The sequence below is a fragment of the Labeo rohita genome, chromosome 4 (genome assembly GCF_022985175.1).
Source record: "Labeo rohita strain BAU-BD-2019 chromosome 4, IGBB_LRoh.1.0, whole genome shotgun sequence".
NCBI lineage: Eukaryota > Metazoa > Chordata > Actinopteri > Cypriniformes > Cyprinidae > Labeo > Labeo rohita.
In genome coordinates, this window is record NC_066872.1 from 25,748,734 (window position 1) to 25,772,271 (window position 23,538).

General features: G+C 41.3%; 1 protein-coding gene across 1 annotated transcript in view; it reads left to right on the top strand.

Moving 5' to 3' along the window:
* The first annotated feature begins 682 nt into the window (after window positions 1-682).
* Window positions 683-23,538, top strand: part of celf2 (cugbp, Elav-like family member 2) — a 182,173-nt gene continuing 159,317 nt past the window's right edge. The window contains exon 1 of the mRNA XM_051107446.1: window positions 683-866. Coding sequence (XP_050963403.1) covers window positions 814-866 — 53 coding nt within the window. The 5' untranslated portion in view covers window positions 683-813. The remainder of the gene's footprint in view (window positions 867-23,538) is intronic.

Consider the following 23,538-nt stretch of genomic DNA (forward strand, 5'->3'; position numbering starts at 1 on the left):
CTTTTAATTTGGCTGCTATGTCCCTGGGTAGGTTTTGATGCTGGTTTAAGCTGGTCCTTTGCTGGTTTTTGCTGGTCATGTTGCTGGTCAAGGACCAGCATGAACCAGCTAAGGACCAGCATAAACCAGCAAAGAACCAGCTTAAACCAGTATCAAAACATACCTACCAGCATATGCTAGTTTTTTCACCAGGGTTGAGAGAACTGTGGGGAGTAATGGTGACTAATGGTTCTGCAAAATGTGCAAAGAATTATAATGTACATTTATCCGAGGTCTTGCAGTGACTTTATAACACTAGCCATAACTAGTTTTGCAAAACAGTTACACTGTATTAAAATAACTTAAGTACGCCTAATATGAAGCGTAACCGCGTAAAGTGTTGCTGATAGGCCTGCTTAGCTATTTTAACTGTGGGAATCAGACTTTAAAATGGAGATCAGTGTTTCATTTTCATTTCGTTGGCACTTGGTATCATAACACAGAGTTGTAGAGATCCGCCTCTATAAAAACCTCTTTTAAAATTTCACAAGAAAAGCGCCAGGTATTCATTCGACGGTCTACGGTAAAGGTTGCATACGTTGAGTCGGATATTACACAGAAGAGCTTCGTATAGAGATGAGGCGGTGAGAGAGAGAGAGCGAGAGACAGAGGCAGAGCTGGAGTGATTGTGAGGGGCGGAGGAAAGAGAGCCTGTTCTCAGCGCTTATCACACTCAGAGCAGTGCAGAGAGACAGTCGGAGTAACAGCGCTCACTCACTCACTCAATCAACCGCATTCTGTCCGAGCAAAGCCCGAGCTGCCCGAGCCGCAAGCATGGTCTCTATAATCTCAGACCTGGACCCTCTCAAGAGCTGGAACGTGTTAAGGTAAGACCCGACCCGAACATGCATGCGGAGAGCGCCGAGAGTCTCCATCTCGCCCCGCTCACGCTGAGGACTCGCTCTTTCCCTCCGCTCGACTCCAACACGAAATGTTGTGAGAATTACGTACGGCTGCGTGTGCCATTTCGGCTCGAAAAAGTGTGTGGGGGACTTTTTTTTCTTTGAGTTCGCACATATACTGTCATGTGTCTGACGCATGGAGTGTCTTATTAACCCCTTGAGCGACCAAACCCTCCCCCGAACACACCGGGAATGAGGAGTCTTATCGGACCGGGCGCGTCTCATCTCATCTGTGATGCGGGATGATGGTGCTGATGCTGAGAAGATGCAGTCCGCATCGCTGCGAGATTCATATACAATACTTCATTTATGCACTTTAAGTCGATTAACTTGACATTTTGGGCTGGTACTGTTTTTTCAGTTTCTTTTTTTTAAGTCCCCCCAGGCTTTTAATACGACACATGGTGTGGCGCATCTACAACAAACGCGCGTCTTTGAAGTTGTTTTGCTTTCTTTTTCTTTAGTTTAAACACTTTTGGATATTTATGAGCTGTGTCTTATAACTGAGCTACAAAGACTGGGCATATAAACAGCTGACCCTAAACCTAACCATTATCTTTGGAGATTTATCATCATTTTTTAAGCATCACTGCTGCAAGTGCCTAAAATGTTAAATACGCAACTCGCTAGGGTTTGAGACAGCCATTGTGTTAACTCAGTTTTGAGTTTTTTTTTTTTTTGAGGAAGTATAGAAGGGCAACTGAAACCACAGAAAGCATGTCATGATGTCAAATCGTTCCGCTTTAGTTCTCGGAAATACTTTTAGAGGACAGCATTATGACCCCAAATTGGTATTATGTTAAATTAGTTTTTACAAAAGTTGTTTTTGTGATAATCTGCATGATATAATAAATATTTGACTCGTTTGTTGAATGTCAAGCTCCATCCCTGATGTTCTAGACAAATATAGAGGTTCACTCAGAATTACTAATAGCACTTTAAGCGTCCATGAACATATATTTGTAATGAGGGTATGAAGAGCGAACTATAAATACTCTGGATCTTCATATATAGTTCAGGATTCTGGGTTGTTGTAAATTGGGGCGCCGCTGTATTCCACACTGAATTATGAAAATAGATCAAGGGTATAAAGATGACACGCTGTGCTCTCTTAGAAGAAGTGTTATTTTTGGTCAATTATTTATTCCGATAAGCAGGTCACGGCTCAGATTGCACCAAACTGCATATGTACGTCCTCAAACATCTACATGCAAAAACGCACATTCTGTTGGATTTTTTTTAAAACGTGCAAATCCCATATTGATACATACTAGAATACACACACACACACGTGTGTGCTGTTTTAATAGCCTTACTGTTTAGGTGACAGACTACTGCTGCATTTAAGTAGACATTTCCCGATCGATGTAGCACTATTAGTCAGTATGTTCCTTTTCTTTCTCTCTGACTGACACTCACAATCACGGTTCCACCCCAGAGCCGTCCGGTGCATAATCTTCTGTTCAAAGCGAGCGAAAAGAGGCTGATGGGGGATGTGTGATGGATCGCTATTTGTCTTTTTCTCCTTTATTAGTGTAGAGGCTCTATATTAGCCAGAGGAGCAGCTGCCGGACGGCCTTAATAAAGACCAGCTTAAGTTTCCCTGTCTTTCTTTTGCTTCTCTTTACGTTTCTCTCTTTCTTATGTGGCTCTAGGGTACTCAGTGGCATTCTTTACAGCCTAATGAAGCCACCAGACGACCCAGAACACTGTTGTCTAATGAGCACACACTCAAGAGTGTGTGTGTTTGCGTTGCATCCGATTAACTTTCTCATTATCTCTGCTTTGGTTCAAACCCCTTTCTTCTGTCGTGCTTTATTTGAGTAAAGTCTGGGAAAACGGCTGATGATATGGATCCAGAAATAACTTTGCTATCTATTAAGTTGATTTTTCCAAGCGCAACTTTGACATGCTGCGCAAACAAAAACTCCAGCATCTGCGTTTTCCTCAAGTTTCTACCGAATCGACACCTCTGAGCATCTCGCCGTCAGCTCGCAATAATTTCTGCCTGGTTCAAATACATCATCTTGGATTGCATCTGAATATGACGCATTGTAATGATATCGCATTTTTCTTATGATCCGTGCAGTGGAAATTTCCGACGTGCTTCATTTCTTTTTAGGGCTCAGCTCTCTGCGGGATCACTCTGTCATGATCCCACTTTTCCCTCAGAAGGGTTTGATGCATCTGTAACGCGGATGTCGTTTGAACGACAGACTTGCAGATTTATTTCGGCTGATTTTGCATTCAGTGCATTTTTGCACTTACAAAAGAATGTAATTTGCTACATGCAAATGTCAAATAATATATTAGGATAACAGTGTTCTATCTATGCAATTCTCCATTAATCTAAAAGAATATTCGCCTCGTGTTCACCTCTGCAACTTCTTTACCTTTCTCTAACTTTTGCGTGAACGTCTTGCACGAAAACGAAGCCAAGAGATGCAACTCCGTTCTGTCACTGCAAGCAACAAGAACAAAAATACCATGGAACTCATGTCCGCCCACACAGACACACACACAATGAGTCATAAGCACATGCATAATGTTCTAACACACACATACAGGCACACAACAGCCTCTCTGTCACGCTGACACGCACACACTGCGCTCTGCGCGCTTCGGAAGGCAGGTTGAGTCGGTAATGAGAGGCAGCATGCTTATTAATACCACTTGATTACATTGAAAATTACTTTAAATAACAATGACAAGTTGTTGCCTTTATTGAATTAGCAGAGAGGCAGGCGGGGGAGATGATTTGATTAGAGGCATATTTAAACACGAGACTTGCGTGTTGTTGCGGCCGATGGCAGCTAAACTTGGTATTTTTACATGCTTCTGTCTTTCACTCGTTTTAGCAGCTCGAGAAATCAACTTGTTTTTAGGCCAGAGAGAGAGAGAGAAGCGCTAGTTGAGAGGCAATGGAGTGGCAAGCATCCGTCTTTAGCAGTGGGTGACCTCTGACCTTTGCAGTGTTGGTTTTAATGAACGCTGTTAGCGGCAACGGCTCCGAGTGTGTGTTTAAGCCTCTGCCCAGGACGCATCCGTAATTATCTGGCTGAGTGGCTTTTCTGTGCACGTGTGTGTGGGTGGGCGGCTCATGCCGTTAGCCTGTCCCTTATCCCCGGCATTAGCGGCTGGCTGCAGACAGTGGCGCACAGACGGGCAGCGCAGATGAACGGCATTCCATGCTGATCTCTGCACCTGTACCAGCCTCAGACGCACACGGCAGTGCACGTCACTCCTACCCAACAGGTCTGGGCACTGCACGGGAATGAAAAGGACAAGATCCTTAACTGAGGAAACACATCTAGAATAAATAACGTTCTATATGTCTATTTATCTATCTCTGACAGTCTGTATGGCTGTCTGTCCATCTATGTATCAGTCTATCTCTTTCTGTCTCTTTCTGTCTGTTGAGATAGTCTGATAGTCTGTGATCAGACAGGCAGATAGATAGATAGATAGATAGATAGACAGACAGACAGACAAAAAGACAGTCACAAATACTGAGAGATGGACCATTAGATGAGACTATACAAGTATGCCTGGATAGATAAAATGAAAGAATGAATGCAGAGAGACAGATAGACAGACTGTCATTCACAAATACTGAGAGACAGACCGATATATGAGACTATACTGATTTTTGTATGTGTGGATAGACAGAATAAAAGCACAGTTGCAGAGAAACAGATAGATGGACAGGCGGAATGACGGACAGACAGACAGACTTATAGACAAACAGCCACAAATAGTAAAAAACTGACCGTTAAATGAGACTGTACAAATTTCTGTATGCCTGGATAGATAGAATAAAATAACGAATGCAGAGAGACATACAGATAGATAGATAGATAGATAGATAGATAGATAGATAGATAGATAGATAGACACTCATAAATACTGAGAGACAGACCAAAAGACTTTACCGATTTCTGTATGTCTGAAAAGGCAGAATGAAAGAATCAGTGCAGATAGATAGACAGATGGATGGATGGACGGACGGACGGATGGACAGACATTCACAAATACAGAAAGACAGACACATACATAAGACTATACAGATTTCTGTATGACTGGATAGACAGAACAAAAGAACAAATGCAGAGAGACAGATAGACAGATAGACAGACAGATAGATAGATAGATAGATAGATAGACAGACAGACATTCACAAATACTGGGAGACAGACCGATATATCAGACAGATTTATGTATGCCTGGATAGACAAAAGATAGATGGACGGACGGACGGATGGACAGACATTCACAAATACAGAAAGACAGACAGATACATAAGACTATACAGATTTCTGTATGACTGGATAGACAGGACAAAAGAACAAATGCAGAAAGACAGACAGACAGACAGACAGATGGACAGACGGACAGACATTCACAAATACTGGAAGACAGACAGATATATTAGACAGATTTACGTATGCCTGGATAGACAAAAGATAGATATATTAGACAGACAGACAGATGGTGAAAGACAGACAGATACATAAGACTATACAGCCTAGATAGACAGAACAAAAGAAAAAATGCAGAGAGACAGAGACAGACAGACAGATAGACAGAGAGACAGACTGACAGATAGATAGATAGATAGATAGATAGATAGATAGATAGATAGATAGATAAATAGATAGATAGATAGATAGATAGATAGATAGATAGATAAATAGATAGATAGATTTAGCAAAATTTAATATATATTTATTTTTATATATATATAAAGAAAAATGTGTTCTGTATATTTGTTTTTTGGTTCGTTAGTTGTGTACTCTGGTCTTGTGAAAGCTCAGGGTAATGAGGAAGAGGTGGAGGAAGCGATGTGGCAGTGCAGGCTGGAGGTGAAGACAACATTTGATGAGTGTGTGTGCTGGATCCGCCGCTCTCCACTAGAGTTCTGTATTATTGGCTCGAGTCAGTGTGGCGATGCACTGCCCTCCGCCGTCTAGTCAGTGTACCCATTATACTGTCTGTGTATGTGCGTCTCTGTGTGTGTGACCAATATTGTTCCACAGTCTGACATTTTCGGAGCCTGCATGAGCTACCCAGATGGGTCTGCACCCCTTGAAGTTAAACCCCCCACCCCTCACACACACACTCTCTACCTAGAGAACGTAATTACAATTATCAGCTCACCCATCACAATTACAGCTGAAGGAGAGAGAGAGACAGGGAAATGAATGCAGGCAGAACAATAGATGCTCGAAAGAATGAGACTGCGAGAGATAAAAGTGGAAAGAAGATGGATGGGGACAGAGAAATTGTACTACTTTTTTATATAGATCTTCTGCCGTACCTTCCGTGCCCTAAATAACAGTATCCTTGAAACACATAATCGCCATGCATATCCTGTAAAAAGAATAATATCTTAAAATCCGAATAGTTTCTCACAGACAGCAATGAGATTCAATGGAAAGCAAACTGAAAGTACTATTAGGAGAGAAAAACAATACATTTGTAAAGTTTCAATATGATTCCCATCCAAGTTCTTTGAAGATCCGAAGTATGATATCCACATCATTTATATGTCCAATGTTCGTTCTATATGTCTCATTAGTTGGCTCACATTTGTACAGTTTCAAAAGTATCACCAGATATAACAAAAATTGAGATCTCCATTTGAATTTAGTTATTTGTCAAGTTCTATGAGGATCCACTTTGATGATATCCACTTTTTTATTTTAATTTACTTGGTCTTGTATTTCGTATTTTTTAACATCTTTTTAGAGCTCAACCTCCTGAGCAATAAAAGAGCAACCTTTGAGGCATAGAATTTACTGGTGTTTCTTAATATGGTGCTTTCATATTTCTAGTTATTCTGAATTTGTCCCCCCCACCAGTTGGCTGTTTGACGCAATTGGGAAATGGTCACAGGGTTTTAATGAGAATCTGAATGTGTGTGTATGTGTGCAGTGCATTGTTTAAGTCGTAGGAGAGCACAGGGCTCAGGACAGAGACTCTTTTCAGGCCGCACTGAATGTCCGTGATTAAAACTGGCCTGAACGTCTGACTGTCTGAGAGAGAGACAGAGCCTATTGTCATCTATCTCTCCCTCTCTCTCTCTCTCGCTCTCTCCCTCTCTCTCTCTCTCGTTCTGTGTGTGTAGGCAGTTTTCTATGATAAGGTTGAAATCCAGAGAGGCATATCAGTGCTGGTTTCCTCCTACGCTAGCTCTGAGAGACGAGAATGTGCTGCAGCTATGTTTGAGGAGAGCACTTCAGGAACCATTCATAGAGCTTTCACACACACACACACACACACACACACACACAGATACACACATTTCTACCCATGTAACTAGCACACGGATGTCTCACCTTGCTGTCAAAAGTAGCACTATTTCTCTTCTCAAACACATACATACACACACATGCATTTACATACCAGACTTCAACTGCTTTTAAATGAAGTTATTTATAATGAATACATTTGAGGTTTACACCTTGCAGAATCTGCAAAATGAATAAGAATACAAAATGCATGTTATTTTTTTATTTAGTGACTGACGCTCACTGATGCGTCAAAAGGAAACATAATGCATTAAGAGCCGGGGGGTGAAAACTTTTAGAATTTGTAGATTAGGGAAAATTTAACTTATTTTGTCTTCTGGGAAACATGTAAGTATCTTCTGTAGCTTCTGAAGTGCAGTGCTAAATGAAAAACATAAGATATTTAGGCAAAATAAGAAAAATGTAGACATTCTGTTCAAAAGTTTTCACCCCCCAGCTCTTAGTGCATGTTTTTTTTTTTTTTTTCTTTTGAGCATCAGTGAGCATTTGAAACCTTCTGTAATAGTTGCATATGAGTCCCTAAGTGTGAAAAGATGGATCTCTAAATCATACAGTCATTGTCAGAAAGGGTTCGAATATACAAAAAAATCAAAAAATTGGTCTGACCTGAAGGATTGTTCTGAAGAACAACAGGCAGTTTAACTGTTCAGGACAAACAAGGGACTAACAACTATCCCTTAACGAAAAAACACAGCTTTACTATATGTAAACGTCTTTTATGTGAAATATCTTATTAAAGTCAGTCAGTATAAAAAAAATAACATGCATTTTGTATCGTATTTTGGTAAAATAATTAACATTTTGCATATTCTGCAAGGTGTATGTAAACTTTTGACCTCAACTGTACATGCTAAAGCTAACTGCTAAGGCCTTGTTTTGATGCTGTCTAGCTGCTAAATGCTAAAGTCACTTAAGATTTATATGGCAGTCCCACATTGACCATCCCGCTAAGTTTGGTTCAGAAAATGTTAATTTGACGTTTTCCAAAACAATCCAGTCAGATTTTAAGCACATAGGCTACTGTAAGTATGGCTACATAAACCCACATACACACTCTGTGCTAACATTGTATGCTAATACTTTCAATCAAAACCTTGAATGAAACTTTTATAGTTTTAGCTTAGCATGTAGCATCTGGGAACTTGGAATATTACATTATAAGTGTGCTGGGGGAAATATATTTTGACACTTTTGGCTGCGTATGAACACACCATGCTGTTTATATGTGAGTGTGTGTTGCTTTATAAAATTCCCGGTTAACAGTAAAGCAGGATTATTGTTGAACTGCCTGGATTTCTGTAGCCTCATGCATATTTACAGAGAAACACTCCTCATGTTCACTGCACTCCTTTATTAAAAAGAGCGAAGCGTCTTTCCAGACGCTTTGCTCTGGGAGAGAGAAATGGCAGATACACGCAAGACGGAAACAATCTCTGTCTTGGGCCACACGCTGATATCATTTGTTATGATTTTACGGCACAGTTTTAACAGCTTTGTGGGATGAGGCACGTTAATAGGAAGAGGATGACCTCTATTTTACTGTGACACACAGAAGCCGACATGTTCAAAACAAGTGGTAAATAAGACTGGAAATTAATAGACAGGGGACAAATATAATAAATACTTTTTTTTTTACTGTTCTCTTTACAGAGCGCTAAAATGCGTGACAAATTTATACACATGCTTAATGTGTTTCATATCTCAAACCTCATGAAATGGTCAGACAGTTGACGCATTGCCATTTGAACACAGAGTTCACGTTTTACCACAAGCGTTTTGTTCGTCTTCAGGCTGACACTGATAGCTGAGCTAAGCTAAACATGCTAGCATCCAGTATTTTTTTTCCTCTCTTGTCTCTTTTCTTTCCTTTTATCTTTCGTTGTTCTGCCTCACTGGCTGTCTCCAAACTCCTCTATCCCTTAACCCCAGCTGAGAACACACTTTTTGTGTGTGTGGGTGAGTGTACAATGTTACATTAGCTAGCGCTCACACAGGAAGTTCTCAACTCCAGCTGTGTTGTGTGTGTGTTTAATCTTAATTGTAGCTGTCTTTCTGTACTGTGTCTTATGTTTCACTCCACTGCTGAGAGAAAAACGGGCCTTACGCTTGTTAAAGGGATCACACACACACATACACACTGTCCCCTGGCATGGCCCAGTAACTTTGAGTCCCTCAAGATTAAAAATCCAGCTTGTGGTCCAGTGTGAGAGGCCAGCTATGTGTGTGTGCACGTGTGTATTCATCTAGGTGAAGTTGGCTTACCACATGTGAGAGAGGATTACGGCTGTAATGATCAAATAATTATTTTACCAAATTAAGAGGGATCATACAAAATACATGTTATTTTTTTTTTATTTAGTACTGACCTGAATAAGAGTTTAAAAGTTTACATAAGCTTGATTCTTAATGCTGTGTTGTTACCTGAATGATCCACAGCTGTTTCATTTATTTATTTGTTTATTATTATTATATATTTTTTAGTGATAGTTGTTCACGAGTCCCTTGTTTGTCCTGAACAGTTAAACTGCCTGCTGTTCTTGAGAAAAATCTTTCAGGTCCCACAAATTCTTTGGTTTTCCAGCAATTTTGTATATTTAAACCTTTTCCAGCAATGACTGTATAAAAACTGGAAACTGAGGGACTATAATAAAACTATTACAGAATGTTCAAACACTCACTGATGCTTCAGAAGGAAAAAAAGATGCATTAAGAGCCAGGGGTGAAAACTTTTGAACAGAATGAAGATGTGTACATATTTCTTATTTTGACTAAATATCTTTTTTTTTTTTCATTTAGTACTGCCCTTCAAAAGCTACAGAAGATACTTACATGTTTCCCAGAAGGCAAAATAAGTGAAATTTACCTTAATCTTCAAATTCAAAAAGTTTTCACCCCCCGGCTCTTAATGCATCATATTTCCTTCTGGAGAATCAGTGAGCATTTGAACCTTCTGTCATTGTTGGAAAGGGTTCAAATACACAAAAAAAATGCTGGAAAAAAACAAAGAAATTGTGGGACCTAAAGGATTTTTCTGAAGAACAGTGGGCATTTAACTGTTCAGGACAAAAAAGTGACTCATGAACAACTAAAAAAACACACACAAACACAGAGGATCATTCAGGTGACAACACAGTATTAAAAATCAAGTGTATGTAAACTTTTGAACAGGGTCATTTTTAAAAATTCAACCACATTTTTTTCTCTTGTGGATATGTAAACATCTTTTATGTAAAATATCTTATTCAGGGTAGTACTAAATAAAAAAAAAATAACTCTTATTTTGGTCAAATAATTAACATTTTGCAGATTCTGCAAGGTGTATGTAAAAGTTTGACCTCAATTGTGTTTATATTCACTAAAATCCCTTTATTTGAGTGGCAATATGTGCTTGTGGTTATCTGAAATAATTGTGATCAGTGGATTATGCAACAAGGCTAGAGTAGACTGAGTGTGATCAGTAATGGAACTATTTTTACTTGTCTTTCTGGTTAAAACTGAGACTCTGGTGAAAGTGGGAAGTGTGTGTGAGAGTGTGTTTTGCCAGATGTGCTGAGCTTAGGTTGTATGACGGTTAAGAGGAGTCTTAGGTCTGATTAAAGTCAGGCGACTGAGTTTAGGCCGTGTGTGTGTGTGTGTGTGGTATTTTTTACAGCGTACACTTAAACTTTCCCTTTTTTCTGTTTCCACAGGAAGACAAGTATGTCTGTTTCCTGTCGTCTCTAAGCACTAATGAGCACGCTGTGTGCACACGCTCACACACGCGCACAGCTGGAATCTAGGCAACACCCTGCCATATTTTTACTCTTTTAATTTCTGCTTCTTCGCTCTTCTGTGTTTTTCTCGCTTTGATATAATCCCCGTGTGTGTTTCCGTGGTTACGCTGGCTTAATGTCGTACTGATGTGACTGTATCAGCTACGCATGGCCAACCTCATCAACAAACTTTAGCAAAATATGTTTCTCTTCTTCCTGTCTTCGCCCCACTCTTTCCGCCTTTAATCTGCTTCCCCATAATTCTGCAGCAGCCTGGGGAGCTCTCGCTGTCTTCATCCCCAGGGGTCATCATCATCATCATTAGCATCAGCATCATCAGAATAATTGTTATTGCTGAGCACTTGTAATGATTGAAACACATTTGTATGTGTGAGAGATACCCATGTGTAAAAAGGCCTTGGCGGGAGCCTCAGACGGCACGTCCAAGGACCATTCGCTGGCTGTCTGATGCATATAACGCACAAAAATATCAAGCTTCAGTCTGATTAAATGACTTTACGCAAGTCCTGGGAGACCATGTCAAGCTGGGACGAAAAGTAGTACAAATTCCTAGGTTAGAACTGGTTGCCAGATTTACAACTAAGATTTATTATAACCAATATCACCAATTTAAGATTTACCTGCCCCTAACTATCATGTAAAAAAGTACTGCTGTTTGTTGCTTTGGGGTACATATTTGTTTTCAAGATGGAGAGAATGGAGCAAAACACAATGTTTTCCAAAAAGTAAGATGTAACTTTTAAACAAAATGTGTCTTCTGATACATTTACATAAATCAAAATTATCTCGTCTGAATGTGCAGAATTTCTGTAAATGTCTTAGGTCAATCATTTGCTTTAATTGTCCATTTGTCCCTATGTTGCATGCACAGATTTCAACATGTGCTGTTTCTACTGAACACATCTTCTATGCATATGCCTGGAATTGCCTGCACTGATCGGTGGGTCCACTAGGTGGCAACACTCAGAGTTGGAATGTTGCTTTCAAGAGCTTTTCCAAAATTTTTGGCCCTTGAGGTCCACAGTCCCCTATCAAATGGACCAAACTGAATTTTCAAATAATACTGAATCTTGTATAGTTTAAGAGGACAGCCATTTGTAGTGGTGTCTTAAACTACAGTGGACATTTTCGAGTGGATGCATTCAATCCCATAACGCACTTTAATAAAGAATGTACAACTAATGTACACTCAGCATCTAACCACTACGGTCTTCAACCCTGCTTCTGAATACCCACAGTCATGAAAATGTATTTCTAACCTGCTTTAACAAACCTGTCTGTGATTTTCAAATGACCCTGAAGACTTTGATTAGGATTCGTGAGTGTTTGATTAGAGTTTGAGGTAAACTCTGCAGGACAGCGGCTTTCCAGGAACAGGGTTCAAGACCTCTCTGTAAGAGAATACCCATGCACTCTGCCAAATGAATTCCAGAAGATGTCCAAAGCCTAGTAAATGAGGGTATGGGGTGATTTCAGATACAGCCTGTGATTATCATGTTTGGGCGTGTTTGTGCGGGGTTGGAAACTCCTAACTTTGCAGGGCAGTGGACCTTGAGAAATCATGAACTAGTCAAAGAAAAAGATGGAAAATGATATTCACAAAAGATATTCACGTCTGAGTGACTTAAGTTTGAAAGAGTTTAAAATGACAACTCTGAACTGTAAGTTAAACGTCAAGAAAGATGTTATAGTGTGTGCCGAATATGTCCCTACAAGTTCAAAGGCCAACAAAAAATGCTCAGAAAGACAATACAGCATATGTAACGGAGGCCAGCTGTAGGTGCTGTGCAAGTAAACCTTACTCCCCTGATCTCAAGAGGTGCAAGAGTGACTGGCGCTAGTGGCTGCACTCTTTAGTCTCCTTGTTAGTACGCCCACCTACCATGCCGGAGACCTGGGTTTGAGTATGATTCGGAGCGGGTGCAAGTAGGACCGGGGGGGTTGGATTGGTGCCATGACCCGGATGGGAGTGAGTGTAACAGAGGCCAACAGTAGGTGCTGTGCAGGTAAACCTCACTCCCCTGATCTCAAGAGGCGCATTAGCGACTGACCTTATTGGCTGCAGTTTTTAGCCTCCTTGTTAGTGTGTCCGCCTCCCATGCCGGAGACTCTTGTTCGAGTAGGACCCAGGGGGGTTATATTGGTGCCATGACCCGGATGGGGGTGAATGTAACAGAGGCTAGCAGTAGGTGCTGTGCAGGTAAACCTCACTCCCCTGATCTCAAGAGGCACACAAGCGACTGACCCTAGTGGCTGCAGTCTTTAGCCTCCTTGTTAGTATGCCCGCCTCCCATGCTGGAGACCCGTGTTCTATGAGTAGGACCCGGGGGGGGTTACACTGGTGCAGTGACCTGGATGGGGGAGAGTGTAACGGAGGCCAGTGTTAGGTGCTGTGCAAGTAAACCTCACTCCCCTGATCTCAAGAGGCGCACTAGCAACTGACACTAGTGGCTGCAGTCTTTAGCCTCCTTGCTAGTGCGTCTGCCTCCCAAGTCGTAGACCTAGGTTCGAGTACCGCTCGGAACGAATGCCGGGGGTGGGGGGGTGGGGGTGGGGGGGGGGGGTGTGGGGGTGGGGGTGTGGGGGGTGGGGGTGTGGGGGGTGGGGGTGTGGGGGGGGTGTGGGGTGGGGGGGGGGGGGGAGGGGGGTTACACATGCAGAGAAACAAAGCCTGCCCCAGGCTTAAGTGGTCCTTCTTATCCAGAACGAGCTGCAGTGTGGACCAGACTTTATACCGATAGTCACAAATCTGGCTCTATAAGACTCCCTTGGTGGTAGCAGAACTGTTTACCTTGTCATTTCCAATTTTCTCCAGTCAATCGTTTATACCTTTCCACTGCCACAAGCGAACGATCAAATGCCCTCTGCAGCATATGTACAAGCCTTTGCCAACATTCTGCCAGCAGCCTTGCCAAAACTCAGATAACGCCACTGATTCGATCTTCTCCACAGTTGCCAACGCTTCCCTCTCCGTGCTTCCAAGATCTGGTTAAGTGTGAACACATCTGCGTTCACCCACCCTTGTACCTCCTATCACAGCACAGTTACGCACAGCAAGCACCCATCTTTCCTGTTAATGCCTTCCCAAACATCCCCATAAAAATTACGAGCAGAAACACATTACTGGCAGCGCGCCCCATGTCTGCGTTTATTAGCCTATCAGGCTGGGTTTATATCTGATCACGCCTTTGTTCTAATGAGATCTCTTTATAGCCAATCAGAAGCGCATCTCTTATGTGGCAATGGCCTGATCAAATTTATGGTCAATAACCAGCCTTTTAACGATGATGAGATGTGGAGTGTGGGAGAAATCGGTTTTATTCCTTCACTATTTGCTCTCAGATAGGCGGAAATCAGTGCGTGTAGCGGCCAGGTGCTCGGTCGGATGACTCGCCCTGGCTGAATGTGTTTCTGGCCCTCTCCGAGGGCTACGCGCTGACCTGCGTGCCCAGAGCGAGGTCTCTTATCTGAGGCAGAGCGAGTGAGACGGCCCCAGGAGGCTGGACATTACCAGGCCTTCTCAGATCCTAATTATGGGGGGAAGGTGTGGAATGAAAGTGGAGGGCCACCGAGGCAGCCAAAACCAGACCTCTTGAGTCCCATTACAATTACTGCTACGAGACACACATAGACATGCTCCCGCACACACACACACAACAACAAATGTACACAACCCTTTCGCCCTGACGTGCTCATGTACACACCAAATCACAGCATGTTTCTACACTCTCATTCTCTCTTGTAATTGCAAAAGCGTTGACGCCCGCTCCCCCGTGGCCTAAGCAGTGCACTTCCATCTTTTCTGATAGTCAATGATGCACACATACAAAGTCTATCGATTTCTCTTTTTGTTCTGTGTGCTTTGCCTGCATAGGTACCACACACGTATAATCTCTTGTATTCCAGAAAGGGTTCAGTAAGAGGGAAAACAGATGGAGAACTAACCTTGGATGACATCATAGCATTTGTCACGCAACATGTCCAAATCTGCAAAACCACAATGACCTACACATACAAAGACATACACGTACATCTAAAGACCAGGTGACAATTCTTTCTTTGCCATTGCTCGTAAAGACCTGATCTCCAGCATGACACGCTGACCTAAGGAAAGGCCGTGTGAGAATGAAAGACAGTGGGGGAGAGGATGAAAGGAGTGGAGAAACAGAAAGATAGATGCTCTTTGATGAAAAATGGGTTTATGTAATCGCTATCATGTATGTTCTGTGTCGTGTTACTTTCAGGGACTCAGGAGCTCAAGAGCTCTACAGTTTGTGTGTGAGAGTGTGTGTGTTTCATGGCCATGAAAATCCCTTTCTGTTTACAATATCAGCACTCCCAACGTCAATGTATGTGTCTGGACTGCTATAAGTATAAAGGTAACTCATACGGCATGGGTTCTTTTGCAGACACATTAAAAGTGAAAGAAATTTCTTTTCAAACAATTAATGCTTGGGAAAAGAACTAAAGTAGAAGCGACTACAGGTGTTTGGCAGTAAATAACCAAAGAAGTAGTGCTGTACTAACTACATATTCCAGGTGCGTAGCAGCTCCGCTAGCTTCAGTAACTTAGATTGTACTTTTGTTTCACAAGGGTAATTTGAATTTACTTCAAATTATGAATAGCTTGCAGTTTGTGATGCTACGTACCCAAGTAGCTTCCCCAACACTTCCAAAAACACTCTGAGGAACCATGAATTGCAACTTGTTATTGCTAGTTGAAGCCAGGTGGTATTTATACTTTAAGGAAATGGGATGTTCTCATTCTAGTGAGCGTTTTATTAGACAAAGGTGCACTGCAAAAGATGAGTCATCAGTATTTTGATCTCTACTAAAACTTTTAGGTGCTTTTAGATATACACTAGCGTACAGATTAGCCTCAGAGCGAACAGACCAGACTAAAAGCCACAAATGTTGATTTTATTGGGTCTTGAAAAGGGATTGTTGACCCAAAAATGAAAATTATGTGATTAATTACACGTTTATTACACGACTGACACGTTTAAGGCCAAGTAACTAACTTAGGGTGAGTAACTAATGAAAGAATTTTCATTTTTGGTTGAACTATCTTTTTAAAGATGGTTTGGACATGAATAATTAAAGGATTATGTTAAGAGCAAGATGTTAAAACCTCATAAGGTTTCAGCTTATAAACAACTGGATTTCCCACACACCGCAACATAGCGCTATATTAGATTCCTTTCCCCCGTTCACCATAAAGTGAGTAAAAAAGCGCGCATCCTCACACGTGCGTGTGTGCATGTCCGCCAAGCCTCAGGGTACTGGCACACCGTTCTCTTCGCTGCCACACTCCTTTCATCTCTCTTTTTGAAAGAAGACAGAGAGGCCAAGCATCCGTGCGGCGTTTAGGATGTGTATGTGCGTTCTGGCTTTAAATACATTCTCATGTTAGGCCCAAAAGCACCCTCATTAATTCCTTTGATGCTGTCTGATTGGCCGGGCATTACTAAGTCGCATTAAGAAATGTATTTCCTCGCTTTTACTTAATGATGCTTTTCCAGCCACTGCAATTAACCAGGTCTGTGTGTGTGTCTTTATATATCGCTTCGTGTGGGCCTGTTTGTGTGTTTAGGTGCTCTTAAGTGCAACAGAAAACTAGTTAGACTACAAAGTGTCTAACCGTCGACAGAAAATTGCCCTCTGATAAGTGCAGACCCTTTTAATAGGTCTGAAACTAATGGAATATGTTTCTGCAACATTGGCGGAATATTTTCGGCATGATAAACTCATTTGCCAGTTCTGCCGTAAGTCGTTTAGTTATTTGATGGACGTTTAATGATACGGTTCGATTTAATTTCCCTCTTTATCTACATGTCAGCCAGTATTTACTCCACAAATGCCAAAATGAAAGCTGTGCCCCCCCAAGTTTATGATATGGGTTGGTTGGAAACATTGTGGCTAGACAAGGACATATACCCACAGTTCATTGGCTGACCATCTGATGCATATTGCATACAAAAATGGCAAGTTCTTTGTCAATCTGGCAAGCTCTGATCTGATTGGCTGGCTTTTTTGCGGCTTCTAAGTGTCAAGGCACACCAGCCTGATCTCACGGCAATTCATATGTATTTTACGAGGTGGCGATCTTGTACGAATTTGTACGAACTCACTCGTACAAATTCATATGATTTTAGCTAAGTTGCACAATTCGTATGAATGAATGACCTACATTTAACTGGGGTCACTGGGGTCTATTCAAATCATACAAAATTGTACAAGTGAGGTCATACGAATTCGAACAAATTAGCCACCTCGTAAAATACATACAACTGGTCATGAGATGTGTTGAGGCACACAGGTTTTATTCAGTCTGTTTTTTTTGTGTGTGTGTGTGTGTATTACTGGTAAACTGGCTCCTAAATGGCACATAAAGACAAAACAAGCTGTGGTTGGTCATTTTACATGTCAGTCAGATAGCCGCTTCCTCTCTAAGTGGGCGTATGTTAGCCAGAAAGAAACTGTAAAGTAGACCAGCCTTTACGCCTATAGTCAAAAGGAAATGAGATTGCATTCTCATTCTTGCGAATAGCTCATTACGCAGCTTCTGCAGAGTGTCTCACATAAACATTCGCATACGCCGAACCACCATTAGACATTCTTTGTCTATAGTGAGACACATTCCTGTATGCTCATGTAGACATTTTATACATGTACACACATGTCCTCCAACACGTTGGAAATACAGACATAAATACACACTTGTTGTAACACATGCTGACACAAATCATGTTCTGTCCATGTGAATGTGTGTCTATGCGTAAGCTACACAGGGATGCTGTAACATTTGGTTTCAGTCGGGTCTCATGTGACCTTTAAAACCGCAGATGCCACAATCCATCCTATCACTTCACTTTATGGATGTGTTTGTTGTGTCTAATGTTGCTTCAGAGACCTGCAAGTACATATTTTTAATATTAAATAGTGTTGGTTTGTCATTTTAATTGTAAAATGTAATTACATTTAATTAATGTTGTATACATCCCGTAGTGCCGTGTCAAAAAAATCATGATAATTTCATTGTAGTTAAAGGGAAAGTCTGAGGGAAATTTTAGCTGAAAGAATGTAGAATAATCAGTTTCCATTAACTGTGTACAAATGAGTATTGTGCAAAGATGCTAACACATAAACACACCCTGATCATATATCTAAGCATGGTATGGACTCGCAGCTGGAAGCGTTTTTACGAGGATGTCCCATATGTGCCTTATAAAACCATCACAACTTTTCTAAAGTGTGTGTGTGTTATTACTGTAGGGACAACTGTGTGCTTTTAAGAGAAGGGCTTATTTTTCTGCAATACAATACTGTTGCTGCAATATATAAATAATATATTTTTGTCAGAACACTTGGCGGCTGATATAACATAGTATTTATCGGCGTGTAGGGGGATTGTGGGTGTGTGTGTGGGTGAAAGCGGGTTTAAACAAGTCTGGGGAAATTTATGAGTGTGTCATGAGTTTAGGGCTTTCAAACTCTATCAGAGAGGAAAGCAGATAGCCACAACGCAGCTGGAGTTTAACACCACGGTAAATTTTCTCTGACAGAATTCATCCCTCCAATCTTCCTACAGAGACAGAGGCGGCGGTCACCTGATCTTGACAGAGGCATGTGACCACTAAAGCAGTACTGTAGATGTGTTCAAGATGTGTGTGTGTGAGGGGATGTTTGTGTCTCCATGTCTGTAACATGAGAGGGGGGACCTCTTTTTCCCAGATTTCCTCATTTTGTTGTCATAGCAATAACAAAAACACTGGACTGCTCATGCCTAGAGCTAAGTGTCGTCACTCTGGTTGACTTAATAACACCATTACTAAGATCATTACAGCGTTACAGCCTTTGTTGTGTGTATATGAGAGTCTAAAACAAAATGTTCACTTAACATGGTGCACTGAACATATGTAACTCACTCAACAAGAAAGTCTGTACTCTGAAAAAGACTCCTTAAGGTTACTATGTATTATTTCATGTGAAAATAAAGAATTAGTTTACTCCAGAATTAAAATTTCCTGATAATTTGCTCAACCCAATGTCATCCAGGATGCTCATGTTTTTGTTTCTTCAGTCGTAAAGAAATTAAGGGTTTTGAGGAAAACATTCCGTGATTTTTCTCCATATAGTGGACTTCAATTGGGATCAAAGGGTTAAAGCTTCAAAGCACTCTACATGATACCAGCTGAGGAATAAAGGTCTTATCTAGCGAAACGGTCTGCCATTTAAAAAAAAAAAAAAAAAGTAAAAATTAATATAATTTTTAACCACAAGTGCTCCTCTACGGCTTCATGCATTACGTAATCATGTTGGATAGTTCTTGCGCGATTAGTTCAAAAAGGTAGGGTAGGGCAAAAAACCCTATCATTTTCTCCTCCAACTTAAAAATTGTCCAACATCATTGTTTTACCTTTTTTGTAACGGGTGTTTGACTTTCTTTACACATTCGCTTTGTAAACACTGGGTTGGTAGTTCCGCCTACGTTACGCATGACCTTTCCAATACGACTACATAATGCTAGTGTAAGACAAGTGTTTGTGGTTAAAAACTATTTAATTTTCTTTCTTTTTTTTTAGAAAATTACCAATCGTTTTCGCTAGATTAGAGCCTTATTCCTCTCCTGGGATCTTGTAGAGCCCTTTGAAGCTGCATTGAAACTGCAATTTTAACCTTCAACCCGTTCATTGGTCCCCTGAATGTGGACAAATTCTGGAATGTTTTCCTCAAAAACCTTAATTTCTTTTCGATTGAAGAAAGAAGGACATGAGCATCCTGGATGACATGAGGGTGAGTGCATTTTAATTCTGGAGTGTACTATTCCTTTAAAAAAAGACTGTAATACGTGCATATTTCTTACCAGAGTAAGCAAAATACACACGTGCATCTGCACACTTAAACACACATATGTTCCTCTCAACTGAGAACAAAGCTCTGGGAGAATAATCAGATCTTTATTCCCCTGACCCTCAACACTGCCATTTCCATAACAACACACTGTCGGGGGTAACGCCGTCGTTTCCGGTCACCATCCCGAGAGCTTAGTCTGCTAACTTGATTTAGAAATGATCCGGTCAACTTCGTACACTGACAGAAGCGAGTTGTTATATTCTGTTGACAACACTGAATTTGTTTTCTTGGCAGTTCAGTTGAGTATTATAAGATTTATTATAATTAGAATGAAAACTGCTGTGTTTTGGACGTGGTCTGTCTTTTCGCTGATTCATGAGAACACGCAAGTGCAGGTTTTCCGACTGGAAAATCCAGCTAAAGCCAACTGAAACTCAATGTGAATCACAGTTTGTAAGCTATCCTACCATAACGTAGTATATTTACATGGAAAACATTACATTCAACAGGTATTGAATTGATTGGGTCATAAAAATGTGGACGTCATGAACCAGAATGAAGCAAAACTTGAATGTGTTATCTGGTTATTGATTAACAGTATCCAATTGCTAATGTCACCCAAATGTCATCAGTAGAAAAGTTGTTTTAGAAAAAGAGCAGCAATACATTTTGATTGAACCAGTGAATCGTCCATGTGTAAAAATGTGGCATTGGTAGGTGGTTTTATTTGGTTTGTAGCTAGTTTAGGTGGGGTAGCTGGAGGAGACTTGGACAAGCAATGCACATCCATTCCCCATATTCTAAAGTTAACCTAACCACCTCAAAATGGCGTAATCTGACATTTTCAGCAGCATTTGTTAATTATCTCAGAGCAGAGAGAAAAGCAAGAACAACAAGACACGGAAAAGAGCAGGGCATTAGGTCAGGTGGACAAAAGAATAGCCAAAATGATCCCTACACAACAAAAACCAATAAAATAATGAAACCTGATGAATATTTAACACTCTTTCTTCATCCTTTGGTCTTCAAACTCACCCTGACAAGAGAAAAGAGCAATCAACGCTTTACACTAACATGATTTGGTGCTTCCGGGCCCCCAAGGGCCAGCAAAGGAATCCCTGGGTGAAGGCATTAAAGTCATTACAGGGCATTGTGTTTCTGTCTCCTTCATTAACTTCTCCCAGAGCCATGCAGATCGGCCTGAACGCAAGCACCCCGACCCCATCTGTCTGAAATGTGATCTGGCTTATGAAATCTGCAGCCTACGGCAGCTGTGCAATCACATTACATCCGCGAGATTAAAAATATATTGAATTTTTTTCCACTCCCTCCTCGCGCTCTTGCCCTGATTTTGTTCAGCTCAACGATGTGTTTCCAGTTTTCTTGCTGCTGAGGTTCCGTTAGCTTTCTCTCTGATGTTCTGCATTCCTCTGGATATCCTCTTCTGTTTCCCCTACCGGCTAACTGCCTTAAAGGAATCATTCGGAAAATTCTGTCATGTACATGCCCTAATGTACTATAGTTCCAAGCCTTTTTTTTGTGGAGCACAAAAATAGGTGTTTTGCAGAAAGTCCAAGCTGCTTGTTTCCATTCAGTAATAGTCAATTGCAACCAACGGCTGTCAAGCTCCAAACAGCATATAAAAGTGGTCCATCTGACTCTTGCACAATATTCCAAGCCCAAAAAAACCTGTGTTTGAATAACAAACCAACATTTTTGTTACCCATTTTGAAACCTAGTGCATTCCCGAAAGATTACTGTGAGAGCTTGTTGTGGATTAGTGTCTTTTTAGTCCAACCTATCTACCAAAAAGAGTGGTTTTAAGGTTAGTGAACAATGTAGCTATAGGGAAGGGGTGTTCAATCCTGCTTGTGGAAGGCCGCTGTCCCACAGAGTTCATAATCTGCTTTAAGACTAATTAAATACACCTGAACCAGCTAGTCAAGGTTAGGGCTGCGACGATAAACAAATAGGGTTGGAACAGTTCTTTCAAAAGTTCTTGATCCAGAAACTTGAGATGCCCTACTTGGAAATGCCTTCGATGGCTCAGCTTAGGATAGTTGCCAGTAAACAGTATGGGATGATGTTCTTGAGGTTCCCTCAACCAAAGTAATTTTTTTAATTAATTCCCATCACTATGCTGGAGTGTTAGGGACCCACACAAACCACAAGGTGAGCACCCCCTGCTGGCCTCACTAACACCTCTTCCAGCTTTTCCCAGGAGGTCTCCCATCCAGGTACTGACTAGGCTCAACCCTGCTTAGCTTCAGTGGGTGACTAGTCTTGGGCTGCAGGGTGATATGGCTGCCAGCATTGTCAGGATAACATTTTCCTGTAGCTCCAGAGTCTCTTAGCAGCTACCTCTCAGGTGATTGACCCAAAAATGCAAGAAAAGATGGCAGCATGTAGATTGCGTACATCCGGGGGACAAAATCCAAGCTGAGCAACTGCCTTTGAAATACTTAGGCCCTGTCCCAAATGGCATACTTCATGTGCACTTGCAACTTACAATGGCCGCTGTGTACATGTGTCCATTAAGTCCACAAGTCCTTAGGGCAGCGATAGGCAACGTTGTTCCTGGAGTGCCGACGTCCTGCAGAGTTTAGTTCCAACCCAAAACCTCACTTGCCTGTAGCCCTAGTAATTCTGAAGCCCTTGATTAGCTTGTTCAGGTGTGTTTGATTAGGGTTGGAGCTAAACTCTGCAGGACAGCGGCACTCCAGGATCGACGTTGCCTATCCCTGGAGTAGGGTGTCCCATTCAAAATTTTAGTATTCGAAAGGGTGTTCACGAGCGTCCCCTTTGAGCCCCTTCAGAGCCTGTTAGGTCCGCAACAGACTTCTACAATGTAAAAAATTACAGTGAATTTAACGGTAAAAACTGTAAAAATGCTATAGTAAAAAACGGTTAAATGGTTAACTGTAAAAGACCATAAAATTTACAGTGAATAACTGTAATTGACATTGCCAGAATAATTTTTTACATTTTTAAAAATGTTTTTATGTTGAAATAACTCTTATTATTAGAGTTATTTCAACATGTAAATTAGAGTAAAAAACCATAAAACATACAACGTCGCTACTGTCCAAACCATAAAACATACAACGTCGCTACTGTCGTGTACAGTGTACACAACAGTCTAAGCGGCATCGCATCACGAAAGTGCGGTCTAAAAGAAAGACCGTGAGGTTTTAGGGTGCCATTTGGGAGAGGGGCGTAGAAATACTAATGAAAACTTTCTCCAGGAACAGGTTGAACAATGACAGACGAGGTCCATCTTAGAAACCTGTTTAAAATAGTAATTATTTTTGCAGGTGAGTGTTTCTGTCTGTGTTTCTGGTGGAATATCAATCCTAGTGAACACACCACAGAATTCTCACTGCGTGGAAAGGTAAACCTATGTGTAATCTCACGTTTATTTTTCCAGCGACCCTCTTTCACTCCGTCATCCACCTGTTATCTCCAATCTCCACCTGCTATTCAGATGATGATGTTTATCATGTGTATGTTGTGTATCAGTGCGAGGCACCAACGGTGTAGCGGGCACACATTCACACATGTGTCGTCACTTGCATTTTGGATCTTGGGGGAACAGGGTGATGGCAATTGCATGTAGCGATGCTGATAGGATATGACGTCTGTGTGTGTGTGTTGGAG